Consider the following 22,045-nt stretch of genomic DNA (forward strand, 5'->3'; position numbering starts at 1 on the left):
ATTTTGATGTTTTACTCTTTTGAGGGACAAGTCCCATGAGAAAATACAATACCCAGTCATATTTAGCAAAGTAAATGCTTCCTGAAATATATGTATCTGTAATGCTGGTAATTTGCTTGTGGGTTAAGGCTTTGATGAACTGGTCATTTAAAAGGCAGACTACCTGACCCTTCGTTAAAGGGCCTGCCAACGACAAGCACTGTTACGATAAATGCCTGGAAAGCCTTTGGAAGATAGAATTAAACCAGCCATATAAAGCAAATTTAGTTATTTGACTATGAAGTTTGTAAAAAAAAAATTTTAAGGGTGCATGCATATACAAATGTACGGTAAATTTAGGACTTAAGAGCTGTAGACATTAAAAAAAATACAAAACTTCTATATCAAATTTTTCCTGAACATGTATTTTCAAAATTAGTTGCTACCAAGTATAGGGGTCACATTTGAAGAGTTTCAATCACTAAATTCCAACATATAGGAAATCCTTATTAAAAATCTGAAATAAAATTGGGTAACTGAATTGCTTGTGGATAAACAAAGATTAATCAGATATCCTTTAAAATGTAATTTAAAATTAGAATTCTCCTAAAAATGAATATTTACTTAGAAAGCTGTTTAATATATTAATCATAATCTTGAATCTCTGGCAAGATTGCTATCAAAAACAAATCCTGAACAGCATCTTATAGTTAATATTTCATTTTTTCAATTTGTGAGGAGAAAAAAATCCCATTTAACTGAGAATGTGGTATTAAAAGTTCTCATAGTATATAGTAAAGCAAGAACTAGGCTTGTTTATCATTATTTAGCTAATTTTATGGCAAATTTATCTTAGGAGAACAAAACAGAGAACACAGGGGCAAAAAGGCGGATGATTTCCAATTTCCAAATCATTATTTGAAAACATATGTGAAATCAAACAAATCTAAAAGAGTTCCTACAGGAACTTCCTATTTTAATGAATGTGCTTAGCTTCATTTGATACAAAATTTCACTTTCAAGTGTAAACCACATTTCTTTAAAAAGTTCACTATCCCACGTTTTAAGAAATCCTAGACAAGATAAATCAATGCCTAATGCTTATTTTTTAATGGAGAAAAGGGGAAAATGGGGCAACCCTGTATGTCCCTAATAAATTGCATAGTCTTTCCATAGATTATGTATTAGGGAAATGAGGCTAGAAATATCAAAGATAACCTTTGGGAAAAAATTAGTCCAAATGTACCTAAGAGAATAAGAACACAGGAAAGACCATGTGTCCCAAGAAATTCACATATTAAAAGACACACAAAATTACAGGAAACCTCATATATCTGTGGTTGAGCCAAAATATGATTTAAGACAACGATTAGCTACGTTAAAAACTAAATTAAAAAAAAAGGTGTTTAGCATGTTTACATTATATCAAATGTACCTACTGGTGAAAGATATGCAGAATATACGGCTTAAAGAATTTTATTAATACAGCTTTGAAGAACAGCTCTAACAAAATAGGTTATTGATATTTTTAATAGATCATGTTTATTCAAAAATGATTTATACTCCTCATTCTTGCAAAAGCAGCAGAAACAGCTTATAGAGGATACAAAAAAAGAAATTAAAATTGGGGATGGGGAGAAAATAAAAATGGAAAAACAAAGTAAGTGGAAGCCGGTTATGTATTACTCAAATATACGCAACAAGGACCTGAGGCTTTTCCAACACAACGCTGCACACTTGACTCTGAGCTTCTATTAAACAACAGCTTTCATAAAAGGAATATAACTGTTCTTAAAATTTAAGATACCATCACATATTATGTTTTTAAGAGTTAATATCTCATTTCTTGAAACAAAGTATGTTATGACCATCCCAGACATACAATTAGCAACATTTTCTGGACTAAGTCAGCCATATCTAAAATAGAAACAGCTGTTGCAAATAAACATTTTCTGAAGATCAATGGTTAACAGTCACCGTGAACAGAAGGAGTGGGAATCAGTCAAACACTACAACTCTTCTTCCCTTCTAATAGTGTGTAGGCTGAGACAGAGAATACCTTCTTCATCATGGTACTACCACCAGGTAGCTATGGAGAAAGATATGTTTTTGGCCTCCAGGACACAGGTTACATACATTACTATTTCTGGGACAAATATCACAATTAAAAACTGAAAAAAATACAATGAGCACCTTCTAAACCTTTTAGTATTCATAACCAAGAGTCTTCAAACTTTGAATATGATCAGGAAACAAAATGGCATAAAAATGCTATTTCTTGAGGATATTTTTCAATGGGTACACATTCTACATTATTACCACCTGTTTATATTTATTTCTGTCAAATATGAAAAATATTTTAGAAGTAGTCAACTGAAACCTAAACACAGAAGCTAATTTTTGGTAAGCTACTGCATTTAAGTGCTATATATCAATCACAAAAATCTAATATATTACCTGATTTGAGTGATTTAGAGTATTAGTATGCATATGTGCACACACACACAAAGAACATCAGCTAGAATATAATCACTCATTTCTCTCATCTACCTACCTACCAACCCAAATCTTAATGAAAACAAAAAATTTAAAAAATTCCACTTAATATTTCTTTCTTCCCCCAAAGTTGCCAAACTATCTCTGCAGGTTTAAACACATTGAAGAAGTGTGAGTTTAAATTTCTAAATTGTTGAGGACTAGAATGGAAAACAAAAGAAAACAAAACAGATATATGTCTTTTCTAGTTCAACAATTTCAGCCTATATTTAAATTTCCTCCTCATCTGAACAAGTTCAGTAAGTTTTTTTTTCCTTAAAAAGCTTTGCTACAGCGTTCTAGATTCTATAGATAAAAATAAATTGGGTTTAGCAAATTAGTTTACACACATATACACACACAAGTTTCTGTTCTATTCAACGCCTTGTTTTACTTAAAACCCATTTGGTGAAGAGTAAAAATAAAATAACAACAACAATAATAGAGACCTCACCAACTGCTTCTACCTTTTCCAAGTGTTTCTCAAATTTCACTCTGAAAATTATTACCATGACCTCCCAGAGTAGGCTGTGGTGACTTACGCTGAGAAAATTTAATAAGAGGAAGATGGTAAACACATGAACAGAAGCATATAATAATGGATGAGCACTTAATAATTCCTCATCACCAATTCTGAAGGTCCAGTCATGTGCTAAAAATAATGTCAGCATGTCTGGTGTCCCATTTCAGCCTAGCCATAGAAAGGCTAAGTGAGGAGAAGAAATGCTTGGGATTCACTGAAACACTACTTCAAACAATGAGATACAGAACTATGGTTAAAAATCTGGCAGCAGACAATCCACCCTAGACTACTATCAGAATAAAACTAGGAGAATACAACAGAATGTAAAGAATAACAATTACATAATATATAAACCCAAGTGGTGAGTAAAAATGTCTTAAAATTGCACTACTTTTTCCAATTCAAGATAATTAAAATCCCAACACATACGTATAAAAATCACAGTACAGGGGCTGGCCCTGTGGCTTAGCGGTTAAGTGCTCGCGCTCCGCTACTGGCGGCCCAGGTTCGGATCCTGGGCGCGCACCAACGCACCGCTTCTCCGGCCATGCTGAAGCCGTGTCCCACATACAGCAACTAGAAGGATGTGCAACTATGACATACAACTATCTACTGGGGCTTTGGGGAAAAAATAGGAGGAGGATTGGCAATAGATGTTAGCTCAGAGCCGGTCTTCCTCAGCAAAAAGAGGAGGATTAGCATGGATGTTAGCTCAGGGCTGATCTTCCTCACAAAAAAAAAACCAAACAACCGTTTTAAAAAAAAAAATCACAGTACAGAACAAACCGGTACATGAATCTACCTCAATTCCTGTTCTAAGGGACACACTCACATTAACGTGCATATGTTCTCCTTCTCTTGCCATCACCCCCCAGAAACTTTGAGAAATAAAAGATCTCCTCTTATAAAATTCCCCCAATCCCAGTAGTTGTTTCAGCTAGATTTTTGGCAGTATTCCTAGGCCTCTCTCTCTTCCCCATCTCCTATATTATAGACTAGCTAAGCAGATGCATTTTCCCCTAGTATTTTATCCAGAACATTAGCGCTTTTTTTTGGTGAATATTTAAACTTCAAACAATCCTATAGGAGACTAACACAAGCGAAGAACTTATTTATTTATATAAGACAGGAGAAAAAAGACAGTTGTTTGATAATTAAATGTAATCTGTGATCTTGGCTTGTGTATTGGCTTTTGGATCAAGTGAAAAATGGTCAGGAAGGACATTATTGGGACAACTGGCAAAATGTGAATATAACCCGTAGATCAAACCTGAATTTTGTAATTATACTGTTGTTACATAATAGAATCTTCTTTTAAGGAAACATATGCTAAAGTACTTTCAGGTTAAATGGACATGATATCTGCAACTTACTCTTCTTAAATGGATGATAAAGCAAGTATGACAAAATGTTAACAAATGTTGAATCTTGGTAAGATTATTGGAACTCTTTGTACTATTCTTGTAATTTTTCTGTAAATTTGAAATTTTTTCAAAATAAAGATTCAAACATTTTCCCTTCTTTTTGGTTAGGAAATAATATTCTCAGAATCTTCCAGTCTCTAAGACCACTTATCCTTTCTTCAGAGTTTCTCCTGTTCTCTAAATGTAGGTGGTGTTGCCCAAGGTCCTGGCTTGACCCTTTTACCCTACTCTGCTCCTTGGCAACCCCAGCCTCTCCTAAAGCTTGAACTCTAAAAAAAAATAAAATAATAATAAATAAAAGATTCTTCAATCTCTTCTAGTCTTAACTTCTCTACCAAGGTACAGGTCTGCAGCTCCAGCCTTACTGAGTATTTCCACCTTGACATTCCATCAGCTCTTCAAACTCATCCAAAAGTAGCTAAAAACAAAAATCTCATCACCATGTTCTCCTTCCCAATCCAGTCTTTCACTAATACTTCCTACTGTTACCACCGGAATTCCTTCAGTCGATTAGGTTTGGCACTTTAGAGTCAAATTTGACTGCTTCCTTATCATATCCAATCAGTTGCAAAGTTGGGTAATTCCTACCCTCTGTCAACCATTCTTTCCTCATCTTTCTAGTATCTCTGGTCTCTATCCACTCCATCTCTTCTCTATTGTCTTCCAATGTTTTATGCACCAATCAAATTTAACCATTCTTATCACATATGCTCTGTACTTTCACAGTGGCTCACAGTATTTCCTCTAACTGGAATGCTTCCCTTCCCTCAGTTCTTTAACTCTGCATGATCAAAATCCACCCACCTTTCAGGTTCTAATCAAAAAGCCACCTCCTAATGAAGCTTTGACCAATCTCTCCAGCTGCACTTGAGAGGCATAAAATGCTTTATTTTTAAATGACAGTTATCACTTTCAATCATGTAATGATATTTTTACCTATCTTTTTCCATATTAAGATCCAGCTCACTGGTTTTCCTATTTTTGACCACGACTTAATTGCCTCTGACATGGGATTCTTTCCTAACAGCGAACAGTTTGCTAGCCTTCCCTTCCTTAAGCAAATATATAGCTCTTTGAGGTTTTCTGATAATCATGGCCAATAACGACAAAACAGAAGTAAAGGAGCTCAATTCCACTGCTTTTCTTACCTTTTTTCGTTTCCATTGAAAAGGGCGTGTCTGTGTATGTTGGGGGGTGGGGGGGATAAAACTCCACAGACTAGGCATTTTAAAAGTAATTAGCTCTAAACCTGACTCAAAGTCAACATTCCTGATTAATAGCCAGGAAGACAGCTTTATTGTTTCTAGTGATAGCAAAAGACTATTTTCAGGAGGCCCTTCTACTTTTAGAAAGTAAGCTCAAGTCTGCCTTTGAAGCACCTACCTTGCTGTTCAAGTGGGGTATAAAGAAAGTAGATTTTCTAGTTAGCTTTGTATTTAGAGTATCTATCCTACAGAAATGGAGTACAACAGGTCAGTCACAATCTTTTCCTATTTATTCTAGTTATATAAACATTGCCTAAAATTACATTAGCTTTTGTGGCAGGTTTCTCACTTGCTAACCAATACTATAAAATGCAGTCAACCAATACATCTAGGTATTTTTTACTCTACCTATTCAACCTAAGTTTCAACCTCCCTGAATTTATATACAAGTTCTTTCAGTTTCTCAATTTCTGCATATGCTTCAGACAATGTTAAATTTATAAATGCTGTCATCCAGTAATAGCTATGACTTCCTGCTTTAATGTCATCTGAACATTTTATAAGCATGTCTTTAGGTGTTCATCTAAACCTGAAATCCAGTCCTAAAAGGTGACAGGTCATTATGAACTTGTCTAATTTTCAGCATCTTTGATTATCCTCTAAGGATATCTACCAGATATCCTTAACTGGAATAGGTCAAAATGTAATTAGATAATAAATTATGTAAGTATTAGGCACAAATTATTAGGGAATATATTTAGAGTTGTTACCAAACAGTTTGGGTTTATATCTTCAAGGTACTTACAACTGACTATGGTAATTCTTTAAAATTATGGAGTTCAGATCTACAACTATGCAGAACCATACAGATGAATCTCAAACATAATATTGGGTGAAAGAGGACAGACACAAAAAACATAGTGTGTGATTCAACTTATCAGAAGTTTGGATAGAGGAGGGGAAGTGACAGGAAGGGGGCATGAAGAGGTCATAAAGGAGCTTACAATATTCTGTCTTGATCTGGGTGCTGGTTACACAAGTGTGTTCAATTTGAGCAGTACATTTATGAATGGTGTACTTTTATGATACAAATTATACTTCAATAAAAAGATTTTCAAAAAGTCCTATCACTGAGCATTCGAAAACCAGATTAGCTAAGTCCTGAAACGTGAGTTTTACCATTTGGGTTAACAAGTACTGGTGGGTGTTAATGATATAGCCAAGCTTCTTGGAGGACGAGTAAAACAAAACAAAGTGTCTCATACAAGCAGCTTAGTTCTGATTTACTCCTAACTTCAAAAACGAAATCTCATAGGGAACAATGATAGAAAATATTAGAAGCCTTTTCTAACACAAAATACTTGAGGTTATTTAAACAAGAACTTTCATCAAGTATCTAGTAAAAGACATACCATAAACCTACTTAGACATTCACTTTATGTTAATAACCCATGTGTACTACGTTCCCTATTCATTTCTCTTTAAATATTGGTGCTATCATAAGGAAGGACGAGCCGACTCAAGGGGATGGTGCCCTAAGCAACTGTTAACTCTCACCTGTTAACTACATTTACACATTTTCTTCATTAAGGCATAAATACTACAAGTGTTTATCGAAAAGGTTAAATCCTTGCAAGCTACCTGATTCCTTCCTTTAGTCTACCTGAGCTAAAGTTTCTTCCCTCCAGTACTCCTTTACCTTACTTACTTGACATTTACAAGAGGGTAAAACTGCTATAAATTCTTAACTTGAGCTTTTGCAGATAAAGGACTGCCAACGAGAGCCTGCTCCCCAGTGATCATCAGGATAGGTTTCTAAACTAATTCTATTGATTTAACAAAGCAATGCCAATAATTAACTTTTGGAAAGCTATTCTTTAAAAAGAAAAATAAGAAGTCAAGTTTTAAAGTTACTATTCTGAAATGCCAACAGGCTAGGATAGCATTAAAAATTGATTTCTTCAGGGGCTGGCCCCGTGGTGCAAGTGGTTAAGTGCGCGTGCTCCGCTGCGGCGGCCCGGGGTTCGCCGGTTCAGATCCCAGGCGCGCACCAATGCACCACTTGCCAAGCCATGCTGTGGCGGCGTCCCATATAAAGTAGAGGAAGATGGGCACAGATGTTAGCCCAGGGCCAGCCTTCCTCAGCAAAAAGAGGAGGACTGGCAGATGTTAGCTCAGGGCCAATCTTCCTCACACAAACACACAAAAAAATTGATTTCTTCATAGTTAAGATAGTCTCCAGAAAGCTAATTATGGGAGCTATATCATTTCTTTTAATAAAGAGTCAACGTAAACAGTTTGGGCTTCCTAAGAAAGGACTGTATTATTTTTGAGCTATCAGTATCTATATTGTTCTTATATTTGGCAATGGTTTCACCTGATTGATTCCCTGAGGACTCCGCAAAGGACAAATGGAGAAGACAGAAAACAATGATGGCACCTACAGGAAAAGGGAAAGGAAGGCTTGACAGTAGCTTCAACTTTAGTACAATAACTGAATTAAGCACTGGATACCAACAGAAAGAGAGAATATCTAAATATAGGCAGAGGTAGACTGGTGAAAAGCTTCTCAACTTGCTAATTCTAATTTAAATAGGGAAGAAAACACAGGGGCCATTAGGCAACTCTAAATCAATGTGAGAAAGCTATATTAGTTATTTATATTTTGAATAGAACATACCCTGCTAAAAGAATCCTGGAAAAAAAGATTCCAGTCTTTCAAGCAAGGCAAAACCAAGAGTCTTCAGTTACGTAGGGTAGGTTTAATGAAAATTGCCACAGTGCTTAAAAGCTGCCCCTACTGAAGATGATTTCCAAGATTTCATAAATAGGAGCCTGAAATATGGTATCGATCAACAGTGATAGGCAAATTTATATTTCAAAGTAAGTAGATGATGTAAGGAATTTATAGTCCTTTAAACTCCTGAATGGTTCTATTTAATAGAATCATCCCTGCAAAATACTTACTTGCCAAACTAGTAGTAAAATTTTTAAAAATCCTATATCTATAATAGTAAAAAATGAACATGGCAATTTGGTGAGATCTAACACACACAAGCTCAGGAGAAGTTATAGTTAATATTTTTAAAGCTCAACACACACAAATCTTCAACCCCCGTCTGCAATGAAAAAGAATAAACAGTCCCACAATACTTGATTAGCTAACACGCCTATAAAAAAAGTCTGTAGATATTGGCCAACTGAAGTTGTAGATAGTCAGAACTAATAAAGCTAGCCACTACTGCTCAACTGGAAATTTAATAAGCTAGTTGAAAAGTTAAAAGGAAGCCACTAGTCAGTTTCTACTGGGTTGGGCTTGTCACCTTGGTACCAACAGGCCAACTTACAGTGAAGAATGGCTGATACAGAATATAAGTTCTGATTATATTTTAGCCTTAACACACTATAGACAAGTATCCGTTAACTTCTTTGGCTCTGGACAACAGACTACAAGAAGAAGAGAAAATAATTGCAACCCATGAGAAACTAAGATACAGCAACTTGCCTCATTTCTGATACCTTAAATGTTTCTGGTATCTAAAAAAGAAAATAGATAAGGAGTATTTATAGCTGTAAGTATGAGCAGGAAACTTCTATGGTTTTATAATGAAGTAGAAGAAACCTTTTAACTGTAGATCCAAATTATAAAAAATAAAGCTCAAACCTTTCTACATTGTTTTGATGAAAATAATAGATATTCATATTGATGTCATGGTAGCTCACAAAAGGTAGCTATTTGAAATAAATTACCATACATCCGAAAACTATCCTTATTACATTTCTAAATAGACTGCTATTTTTCCTTTTTCTAAGGGAAAAGTATAAAGTACACCCCAAAGTACCCGCCCTGGCTACATACATCTGGTAGTCATTTGAATGATTAAACCTGCATGCTTGTTTCATGCCACAATTCACACTTATGTCATAATTTATATTGCTATAGCTGTACAATTTAGAAACTGACTTTGTAAACATGGTACTATAAATTTTAAAACTTCTTGTTCTACAAGTAGCTATTTTAAAATATTTTTAGTTGAGTAAGGAACACATCACTTAAAATACACTTTTTAGGAAATTTCTTTACAGTGACACACACAGCAAATCAAGCCTAAGAATTAAAAGACTGTTACCATTTCTAGGCAAAGGAGACCATGTCTTAACATGACATGTACATGCACTTAGCAATACTCTTTCTTAATGAAAGAGATGGAGTTGAGTTCATGAGCATTATCCAAGCTATGCCAGAGGACACAAGTGCGTTGCCAGGCAGAGTTAAAAGAATCTAACAAAGCTTTGCGTGAATTTTAAAAACACTGCTTGTGCTCAACTCCTATTTATTAGACACAGAATGATGGAGTGCTAATAAATATTCAGCAAAATAACTGACCAGAGCATATAGTATTTAAAATCTCTATTAAGCAGAAAGATAAACCAAAGTATCTTTTACCATAAATGAACTCCAAGGCTTCGTTCTATATTTTAAAAAGTTAAAATAAAATTTCTACAACATTTCTGTGAGAAAACACACCACTTTAGGGGTTTACAAAACAGTAATGCAGATCTAATAAATTTTAGTAAACAAGCTTTATGTTAAAGTTTCTTGCCAAGAAGTAAACAATGGCTACTATTTTGATACCTTGGTCTTTCCCTCCTCCAATTTCTTAATATGAAATAACATTTTGCTTTGAGTCATTAAGGCTTTTACAGAGAAATCTTATAAAATAGCACAAAATTAAAATAACTGTAGGTAGTTTATTTTATAGAATATGTTTTTGCATTAAAATACATAAGGGTAAAATGGATATTTCATATAATAAAATCCAGCAGAATATGTAAATCCTTCCAAAAAGTAAATATATTTAAAAGTGCAGTAAAAAGTATGTTTATATTTTATTTAAAATATAGATTGTCTTTTTGGTTTATTTTGCTGCTTTGTCCCATGCTAGATACTACATGATTCCCCCCCTCACTAAAATAACAAATAAAGATCAGTATAAAAACCAGTACAGTGCAAAGCGATTCATGCATACCCTTCTGCATGTATGCATTCCATATGTAAGTATTCATACCTATCCCAGAGGTTCTTTGATTCCTGAAACGTGTTCAAATGGAACGCTTGGTAGAAAGCAGTTGAAGGATTCCTGTGAGATCCAAGAATCAAATGGAAATGAGGTTGAGAAAGTACAGTAAAATCACTACTTTTCAAAAAAAAAGCTGGAAGATTTTAGATTTCTAATACAGTGTAACTGCTTTAGTAAAGAGGAAAAAAACCACATAAGCTTTCTCAAAAACATTGTGAAAGAAATGAAAAAACTGGAAGAAATCCAAAATCCAGCAGACCCCAACAATTCACAGTTCTGAAAGAAAGGGGTAATACAGATAAAATTCAATACTAACTAGCATCCAATTGTGTGTGTGTCTATGTGTGTGTGTATATACATTTATATACATGTGAATGTGACCAGTTCATAGGCTAATCAACACAACTCTGTATCAGATGCCTTTATGAATACCTGTAAGTTCAGCAGTCTAACAAAGCTGTTCTCAGGTACAGTATTCATGTAAAATAAGCTATAACCTTCATAATGCAAAAATTCCTCATTTTTAGATTTGACAGGGTTTGATGATGAACAATGAGTTCTTTTCTGCGTTGGACTTGACACAATTTCCACCTTCAGAATCCATTTATTTATGTGTGGCTTCTCTGGGTTACGGCAAAAAATGGTGCTGCAACTGTACAGCAGCTTTCCAATTTCTTGCATTAGGACAGTGCCCCTTTAAGGGGTAAGAGCTTATACACCTTAATCACCATCCATTTCTACCAGTCCCTGGCAACACATTCGCTAGGGCTTTAACCATAGAATTTTAACTGATGGGTTCATGGGGCAAGCTCCCAGCTTACATGATTCACCGCACATCTGAGGAGCGGTTTCTCAGGGGACTAAACTTCTGACAAACCTGCTCTCTAACAGTTCTCCCTCCACCTCAGCATATTTCCATAGTCTCCCCCACCTCCAACCCGTACATTAGGGAGCTAACAAAAACTTGCCACATTGCTTCTAAAATTCCTGAACCATGCTACAGCAGAATAACAGCAGCAAGCTAAGAATATATGTTCTTATTATATACCAGACACTACTCTAAGTTTTTCACACTTATTAACTCAATTCTATAACAGCCCTAAGAGGTAGGTGTAATTATTGTTCCCATCTCACAAGAAAACTGGGTCAGAAAGAAGTATCTTGCCTGATGTCATGGAACTAGTAGCTGGCAATCTGGTCCCAGAGTTTATGCTCTTAACCACTATGCTAAACATACAGCAGAGTTAAATTTTAATTTTTCTACGTTTGTCTCTCTATCAGTTAAATGGCGATAGTACTATCTAGACTTGCAAAGTGCTTCAAGAACTGAGACTATATGTAAAGCTCCTGGCATACAGTCAATGCTCAATAAACGACAGCTCAATAATTCTATCATCGAAATGAGGTTCAGATACAACATGTCAATTCTGAGACCCTAACAAGTACCTTAAGAGAGTCTCTGCAGTATTATTAGTACAATAAGAAAACTATTTCCAATTTCTACTGGAATAGCAGTCAAGTATCAATGATCATCAAACAAAACAAATACTCCATAGAATTCAATGACTTTAAAACTCAGATTAAGACCTGTGTTATCTACTGAATTTTTAAAAAATATTTTTTAGAAGACATTTTTAATTTTAACCAGTAGGCTATACCTTAGATGATGCACAACTAGGAAAGGCAGACAGACACTAGATGCCAGGGTGTCACCAAAACAACTGTTTGATTAATGAGGAGTCTTCACTATGTGAACTTCTCTTTGCTTACCCTACTTCAACTCCTTTCGATTTTTTTAACCCTTTCTCTACTGTCCTCTTGACTAGGTCTAAGGCAATCAAAGGCACCGATTAGATCAACTAATATCAAGGAAGGATTAAGAGGCTACTAACCACTGTTTATTTAACAGCTTGTGTCCTCTCAAGATATATTTGTCAGGCTCCTTTTTCACTGTACTTAAAAATCAGGCTGCCAAATTAAATGAAGCCAACTGAACCAACTGAAAACTCAATTTGGCTTTTTTACCAGGCTTAGCCAGGACCATATGGGAACAAGTCTGCTATTCGCACAGGTCTGTTTGGAGACCTTGGGTTTAAAATAAACAGAGTAACTCCAAGAGGAAGGTAGTAAATACAAGAGAATAACAAAGAGTAAACTTGGAAGTTACTCTGCAAGTCTGGAATTTAAAATTCATTAAAGAGTATCTATAATACATTTAGAAGGATGACTCTCTTTAAAAGAACTTCAGACCCCCCGACTTCAGAAAAATATATACATATATATTTAATTTGAATCAAATTCATATGCCAAATAAATCTGTTTTAAATGAAGTCATATGACTTAAGTTACAAAATTCCAGCATTTTTACAGCATACACTCCAATAATGAAACATTTCTCATAAGTCAAATGTAGAAGTAAAAAAAGAGCATATCTGTAGTTAGTTGTAGATCCTAGGGCAAGAAAAGAACTTGTGAAATTAAATACTATAAATGGAACTAAAGTCTTTAGAACATCTCAGAACAAATACACTAAGGTTGCAAAAGCTGGCAGTTAATCACTTTCTACATATATTCAAAATGAAGAAGCTGTATGGAGTTATACAATGTAGGTACTACAGAAAAATTTAAATAGTCTAGATTCCATGGATAAACATTTAGAAAGTCTTACAATAAAATATGAAATTTTTGGTTTCTTGAATACTTCAGCTGGGATGTTATCCATAAACTGAGGGATTTTTAGCAAATAGCAACAATTATTAGTCTCAAAACATTGATTAACAGGCATAGATTAAAGGAGTCAAGTCTGTGAAACCTAGCTGATCAAGAACTTCAAAAGAGCCATTTGTAAATACCGAAAGGCCTGATCATCAAAGGCTTCTGTTTTGGAATGGCATAAAACCGAGGAAATTAAGAGCCCAAGAAAAACACTGTTAATGGGGATCATTTCAAGGTTACATTACAGTCTATGAAATCTGAAGGCATCAAGAGGCAACTGACATATTAAAAATTTATTAGAAAGAAATAATGAGTTTTATGCAGCTTTAGTCACAAATTCTCTTCTGCCCAAAAAATAAAATTTTAAATCAGTTTTCTAACAACATATTTGATGTCAAGGTAAACTACTAATCTAAGTATAGAGCCAATGAAGCACTTCTTAGGAAGACTGAGGTGTGGTTTATTCTGAATTTATATCAGCCACCTAAATAAAAATGCTGTTTTCCTATTTGTAGACATTTTTCAAAACCAATGAAGAAAATATATTCTTTTCTCCCTGACTTTATACACTAGTCTGTCACATTAGTTTCCAAGTACACGAAACCAGTACATCACAAAGTGACTCAAAATGTGACATATGTCTACCTGCTTTACTAAGATACTATCTTTGTAGGGTAACTATAACAGAGGAAAAACATACATATATAGTATACCTCAAAACTATGCTACAAAAATCGCAGCTTAAAGGATGAGGTACACGAACACTGCACTCAGCGAATACTTTCTCCTTCTCTTACGTCAAAACTCAACTTCAGAGAATCTCTAAATAGAACCCAAGGACATACAATAAGCAGAACAACAACAAGGGCCATCTCCAACATTATCATCTAGGGATTTTAAATGATTAAAAAGATCCTTTAGGTAAATGGTTACAACACAACAGATAAGTGGCTACAGCAGCTTTTCTTTCTTCCTATCTTACAGGCAGCAAAGCAATAAAAAACAAAATTGACTCTGGGAATATCCAAGAGCACTGGCTTTGAACTTAGAAGGCCTGAGTCTGAAGCTATGCTTTGTCGCTTAATGCTGTGTGACTCAAATGCTCAAAGTCTCAGTTTCCTTAATCCATAAAAAAGGGAGGAAAAGACTTCCTTACAGTTGCTGAAAAAATCAAATGAGATTATGTATACACAGGGCCTGCCACAACTAAGCCTGGTTTGTGTTTAATATAAGGTTACAGTTTCCAAAATTATGCTGTATAAAAATCAACTTTTGGTAGAGTATCTTAACATATACCAAATATATTATCATTAAGGTAACAGTGAGGCAAACAGAATACTTAAACTTGGAGCTAGGTAAACCAAGCTATTTAGTACATGCCACTGGATGAGAATCCTGACTTCTGGGATTCAGAGCTCCCCCAGGATTTCCTTAGACACAACTGTACCACAAGATTTTACTTAAAAGTTAGAATAATCACTGAAAAGGGTATCGCCATGGTTCCAAGATATGTACTACTTTAACGATAAAAGCTTCAAAAAACACCTTTAATAGCAATCATAAACTTACGATAAAAATCTCAACTTCTTACCATGACAGTTAAGCCCTTCACCCCGGGTTCCATCAATAATCACATCATTTTCCAAATCTGACATATTCTCACTCTTTGACATTGTTACACAAACTGCCTTCTCCCTCCACTTGGATAGTCATCCTCTTATTAGTGACCTAATCTGAAAAACCCTTTTAAGATTCAGTTCAAGAGTTAGCTTCAGAAGAATGCACAATATTGGATTGCTTTTGAGGACAGAAACTGGGTGACGGGATGACAGAGGTGGCAGAGAGGTTTTCAATTTATATTCTTGTATATTTTGAATTTTGAACTGTAAAAGTGCATTACCTATGCAGGGAATAAATTAATTTTAAATGGAAGTCAGTCTAACTACTTCTTCCCCACACCAATCCGACGTGATGTCCTAACTGTTCCCATCAGCACCTTATATTTACTCCATCACAGCCTCTAACACATATCCAAGTGTACATTTTCCTATAGCCTGAGATCTTAGAGTGCAGGATAGTCTTATTTCTGTATCCCAGTACTTACTACTCATAGAACACAAAGAAAGTCGAAGGACTGACATATTGTCGCTTTAAATGTTTTCTTGGGCACTCAACTTAGAGTACATATTTGCAAACTTCTTTTTCTGTCACACAATAGTCCGGTGGCAGGAAAAGGATTTGCTAAAAGGAAGGTTTAAGCTGACAACAATCTCACGAAACACGTCAAATGTATGGACTCATACATAGGAAAACTTAAAATCTGATCAAGTCTCAAATTCTAATTTTACCAATGAGAAAAACTGAGAGAAGTTAAATGACTTGACCAAAGAAACCAAAGTGGTGAAAGAGCCAGGATTAGAACACAATTTGCTGTAATTCTTACCACACCACGACTATTCTGGTACGATAAACGATATCTGTACCATGCAATTATTTTCAGATCAAAACTGAAGATTCTTGGGCCGGCCCCGTGGCTTAGCGGTTAAGTGCGCGCGCTCTGATGCTGGCGGCCCGGGTTCGGATCCCGGGAGCGCCCCGAGGCACCACTTCTCCGTCCAACGTGAGGCCGAGTCCCACGTACAGCAACTAGAAGGATGTGAACCTATGACATACAACTATCTACTGGGGCTTTGGGGGGAAAAAACTGAATAAATAAAAAATCTTTAAAAAAAAACTGAAGATTCTTGGTATGATTTGTAACATGTCAAGGGACGACCTGGGAGAGCAGTCTGGATACTGAACTATTGATGTTTCTGTGATGGATGCTTGTCACATACACTGTCTTATGTAAGGATTGTTCACAAATTACTTGCATACCTCATTGAATCCTCTCAAACTCTCCAAGGTAGGTATTATCCCCATTTTTCATATGGGGAAACAAGAGGCTTCGAGGGCTAAATAACTACCTCAAAGTCAAATGCCTCAAGTATGCAGCACAGTTGGATTTCAGCCCAGGCATGTCTCAATCCATTGTCTGTAATGGTCACTCACATGATATGCTAATACACAATTAAACACACTATTGATTTTAGTTGATCAAGAGCCCCCCTCTCCTTTTTTGTTTTTGTTTTGTTTTCAAAGGCTAGGTAGATGATATACCAAGCGAGGATCTGTTTTGGTTTAACTTACAAAACCATTCAGTACAACTGAATTCTAATTCCACTTGAGTACCTAGTTGGTTTTAAACTTTGCTTTGGGTATCCTTCATTCGCAGATTAAACAATTTACTTGTGTACTAATGAAGGATAGCCTAAAACATTAAAAATATCATTTAAAATTCACCAGCATTATTTACAATAATGACACATTAATTGCAGTTTCTCTTCAATATCCTTTAGTCAAATTTTAGTGAAAGCTTTTGAGAGAAAGGAGGCTTTAAGTAATTTAACATTCAGACTTCACTTATTTGTCTCACCTACTGTGATTAGTATAAATTAGCAAGATATTTACTCAGTTCATATCCTAGGTGAATACTACTAAAATTATTAACTCAACGATCTGCAGAATTTTCAGGTAACCATCATATATAAACGTACAACGTGAAGAATGAGAGTTCATTCTATCTAATAAATGTTACCTTGGGTACAAAGAAATAAAACTAAATACTTAAATCTGATTTGGGGCTTTAAATTTGAGAGGTAAGCAATGCAGAGCAGCATAGATGAAATTTAATTCATTTGATTTAAAAGTAGAAATTATGCACATACTTTTTAGAGATAAAGTAGATAACCATATACCTTTAAATTACCAGCCAAATTTGACATGTATACATTGAAATATATTATGAAAGTTATGTAATGATGTATAGAAATGATACAAATTGGTTACTGTTCCTAAATCTTTATGGAAGCTCCCAATTTTTGCCCTAAGCAATGCCAGATTAAGAAAATAACAAATAATGAGTAATCTGGTATGTTCAAGAATGGCTGTGGGAAAGACCTAAATTATACCAACGACTCAGGTATGCATATTCTTTGTGGGTGCAGTAATTCATTTACACCATCTAAAAGGGCAGCCTCAAATCACAAGTACTCTAGTTTAGTATAGAGAAAAACCAAACAAAGGATTTATTCCAAATCAGGAATTATGCTACACATAGCCCTTAAATACTTACTTAACTAGTAAGATTTTTTATTGAAAATCTGCTCTTCTCATTAATAAGAAATTACATAGGAAACAACATCATTCAAGCTACATTTACCCAGACCAATTTGTTTTGGTAAAGCCTCTCTTTCTCATACTTAAGTATTTAAAGAGTAATGCAATTAAGAAATAAACAGTATCTGTTCAGAAAAGGAAATACATACTGGTCTAAAACAAGTATTAAAAGAAGGAATTAGACTACTGTTGCTCACTAATAACAAGTGTTCCCATTCCTTCTGAGACCATATTTCATGTCATTTCACTTTATTTTCGTCTGTTTTGATTATCTGCCATCACTCTCTTACCCCCACAACCCTCCAACTTCTGCCATTTTAGGAAAGAAAAGTCAAGATCCTTTCATACTCCCCTATCAACCATTCCTCAGGAGAAAGATTCTTTTTGGTTTCTTTACCATCTGACTGGTGGGCTGCTCTTTGTTACTGGAGGACACCAGGGAGCATGACTGCTTCCCATCTCTTTGCAAGACTGAACTCCATTCCAAATTCGCAAGTACCAGATCCATAAATCCAGTATTATATTTTACTATTTCCAAATTAGTGCTATCAGAATTCTCAAAGAATAGATTGGTATTACATTTATTCTCAAGAAGCAGAAAACATATATACCCCACTACTAGTACTATACTGTAAAAAATGACTTCTCATAAAGGCAATTTTCTTCAAGATACCCTCCTTCCCCTACAAGGAAAAAACAAGCATTACTAAAATAGTTACTTGGAGTGTGTCTTATCCACCCACACAAGCCCTTGGGTTTTCTAAAAAATTAACCAATGTTCAGCCTGTAAGATTTAGTTCACACAACATTTTAAACAATACACATGTCATTGTGAATAAAAAAGGCTATACTCCTATTGATACAACTCTTGGTTTGGGGAATTTCAGGCACTTTTGGATCATCAGCCTTTCTGGAAATCTATGATAATTTCCTCTACTTAGAGCCATGTTTATGACTAACATATTTTAGTAATCAGCATGGCACTCTGATGAATGCATCAATATCAGTTTTTACATTAAATAATAATGTCACTCATACACAGGATGTTACACTTTGATTACAAAATCCTTGGTAAGAGAACTTAGGCATAAGATGGTATCTAGTGTGTGATCTGAACATCAACTGTAAAGCTGGAAGGGCAAAATTACCTCCACAATTGAATATAAAGAAATGTAAGCTCCCAAGAAATACACAGATTCAAGTAAGGAGCTTTCATTTTTAAAGACTAAATGCTGTAAGACTTTCAGAGCTCTAAGAAGTATCTACAAATTTTACACCAAAGGTAAGAGTGACAGTTCTTCCTCTTGATATATATTTACATAATCCTCACTTAAACATTAAGTAGAAAAGAAAAAACTCCATAAAAAAGTGTGTGTATATATATATGAGATATACATACATATATATCTCATATACATAATTGTACAAACAAAATCTGTATTTTTAGCACATACCAGGATACACCACTTAACAGTCACAATTTATAATACTTTATCAGTAGTCATTAGCAAACTACACAAATAAAACCATTAACGAGATATAGAGATATCTGCCACTAAGAGATCCTTACGATTAGGTTTTCAACAGTCTTTCAGTTGCAGTTGACAGTTCACAATTGCAGCCATTCATAAGAGTTCCCAGAATGTGGTCTACAGAGTTCACATCAGTCAGCTATCTATGGAAAACGATCTGTACTGTGTTCCTTTTCCAAAAGGGCCGGTAATATTTGGCACCTCCCCTCATTTACCAAAAAGAGACTGTTAAGTGTGTAGGTAGTTTAAATCAATTTTGTAATGTTCACTGTAAAAGTGGCTACACATTTTTTTATCAACTATATTTTCAATCATTATTACATCCTCCCGTTTACACAAAATCAATTTGAAAATTCTCAACAACTAACCATAAGCCTTTTTAATAAGAAAGGCCAGAATGATATATAAACTTTATAATATAGGGTCAACAGACAATGTTAACTGAGAACTTGAAGACATTTTCTTTGTATACACAACCATCAGCCCTCTTAAAGGTATAATATTATTAAGATGTATTAACATAGAGTCTGATTGTTTAAATGGTCACAAAATGAGCCAATATAGAGCCTTGTATCAGGTAAAAGAACCAAAATCACAAGATAGAGTTTTCAACATATATCAACCTAAACCACCTCAATATTTTTACTAATCTTATATTTTCCTTCCTTTTCTCAAACAGACTGTATTTTCTAACATCTTAATATTTATTTTAAAAAGCAAACATCTTATTTACAAATATTTTCTTAGGATCTGAAATTTGTCAACCTATTCACAAAGTTTAAGTCATAATTACTCAAGACCTCTCACTCCAATATGTTTCATTTTACATTTGCATGACTGCAAATAAGACTGTATGTAGATTTCAGTTTAAGAGGACAACCCCAAATCACCACTTAAAATTACAATTGTTAGTACTGTCTCCTCAAAAGCACTCATCTCAATAACTTTAAACATATGCCTGGAAAAACTGTTATTAATTTCAAGCATACGACTTTAAAATGCCTTCTCTTTTACAAAGGCTTTCCTTTAAAAAAACAAAACTATTTCTACTTAATGGATTTATTCCTTCACCAGGTGTGTTGGTCCAGTGATGAAATAGTCAAATGTGTAAGATTACATCTTGGAAAATAGCATGTTAAATTAAAAACCAATGAAAGACTATTAACAAAAATTAGAAATGCACATTTGATAAGCAATACAGATTTTAAAAGACTCGGTGGGGGATGGAAGTGCCACTTAAAATAGGACTGCACATACATCAAAACCCGTGCACTGGATTAACTGCTGCAATTGATAAGAACAGTGATACAGTAGTATCTGTAGTTCAAACATTCACATGTTTGGAAATGAGATTCTTGAGATTATCAACTCTTTTAATAAGGTAAGAGGAAAAATAAATGCATCTTTGAGGTCATACTCTAAAGAATACATCCCAGAGTTTCCATTTATCAACAGATCTCTCTGCTTCATGCCATATCATCATATTCAACTTCTGGGGAATGTAATTACATATGCCGTAAACAGAGAGTATGAAGAGGACACAAAATACATTCTTCGTTCATAGGCGTGCATGTGTTGGGAGTGGGGGGTCGGGAAACCAGTCATCATTTCTTGAAAAGCTATGGGGGCAGTCTACGACAGGAACAGAGAGGTAAGCAAATGGTTATTTACCAACCCATCAGAAAAAAACAGGCTTCTGGCAGCTAGGAAAGGGAAGATGCCTGTTCAATATTACCAAAGGTGAACAAATAAACTCAATCTGCATTTCAGGTGTGCCCCTACGTGTGAAAAGTGAAACATGGGAACAAATGTAAAGAGGGATTTTTCTGAGGCCTGTGGAATCAGTTTCTTTACTTGGTAGTCCCATCCATATAACATTTCTCAATGACTAGCTAGCTGAGCTCAATTATGGACACGTGGTATTCTCTAAGAGTTCTCAAACGGAAGAAAGACTCCCCACAAGCAAGTCACCTACAAAAAAAGATGAACTTTGAATTATAAAAAGCAGAGGAGATGAATTTCAGTGAGCATTTTTCAAGCCAATAGAAATGTATAACAAAAATACAAAGCTAATTAGAAATGAAAAGTTAAGAAAAGAATGTGAAGGAACTCAGAAGAAACAGGAAGAAAAAGCTTTAACAGGTCTCATTGTATCCTACATACCAATTATTCTAGAAATCCATAAAAATAGTTTTAATCTTTTAATACATCTAAAATTAACCTCTCTCAAAACAAAAACCCCAGCAAGTAAATGTCTAACTATAAAGTACCTGAACCTTTCTACCTACTTTTTAAATGTCATTTTAAAGCTTTGTAACAAATCAGTTTTTAAAAATTCGCATTACATGTCAAATTTTCATGTGACATTTCCTCAAAATCACTTAAAATCCTCATTAAACCATAACCAAACATCATCAACTGTTGTAGATTGGTATGGCAATACACCAATTTGCACTTAAACCATTAAAAAAGCATCCCTTAAATAGAGGGAGCCAATTGCTGACATTTGCACTCTTACTACAAAATTATTCTAATTTCAAGAACTACAGCTTTTACTACTGTCGAGTATCTCATAGCTCCTTATCCTAGAGTAAAAAAACTGATGAAAAATAAGAACATCTTGCCAACACGCTTTTTGCTTTTAAAAAAAAGTATCTTAGAGAAATCACTGGGAAACCTCCTGACCGTCTATCCTCTTTTATTAAAAGGCTAAACGAAGATATGATCTTCAAAGCCAGATCTGACATTTTACCATTCTCTCTCCAGCCTTTCCAGATATTCACTAACAAAACTCTCTGCCATAAGTGTTGAAGTAGGATTCATACCTAAGAAA

The 22,045-nt window shown here is 34.8% G+C and overlaps 1 protein-coding gene across 5 annotated transcripts in view; it reads right to left on the bottom strand.

Annotated features, from left to right (window-relative positions):
* The window catches only part of TSC22D2 (TSC22 domain family member 2), a 48,323-nt gene that overhangs the window by 23,919 nt on the left and 2,359 nt on the right, over positions 1-22,045 (bottom strand). The window contains exon 2 of one of the 5 annotated variants that reach the window (XM_087430396.1): positions 10,736-10,807. The exons of 3 other annotated variants lie outside the window; for them this stretch is intronic. In XM_087430396.1, the coding sequence (XP_087286522.1) occupies positions 10,736-10,807 (72 nt within the window). Of the gene's footprint in view, positions 1-10,735; positions 10,808-14,022; positions 21,184-22,045 lie in introns of those variants that run through there. One more of the 5 variants, XM_087430398.1, reaches the window with a different exon arrangement.

The sequence above is a fragment of the Ceratotherium simum genome, chromosome 5 (assembly GCF_057802395.1).
Source record: "Ceratotherium simum simum isolate JZ-2026a chromosome 5, ASM5780239v1, whole genome shotgun sequence".
NCBI lineage: Eukaryota > Metazoa > Chordata > Mammalia > Perissodactyla > Rhinocerotidae > Ceratotherium > Ceratotherium simum.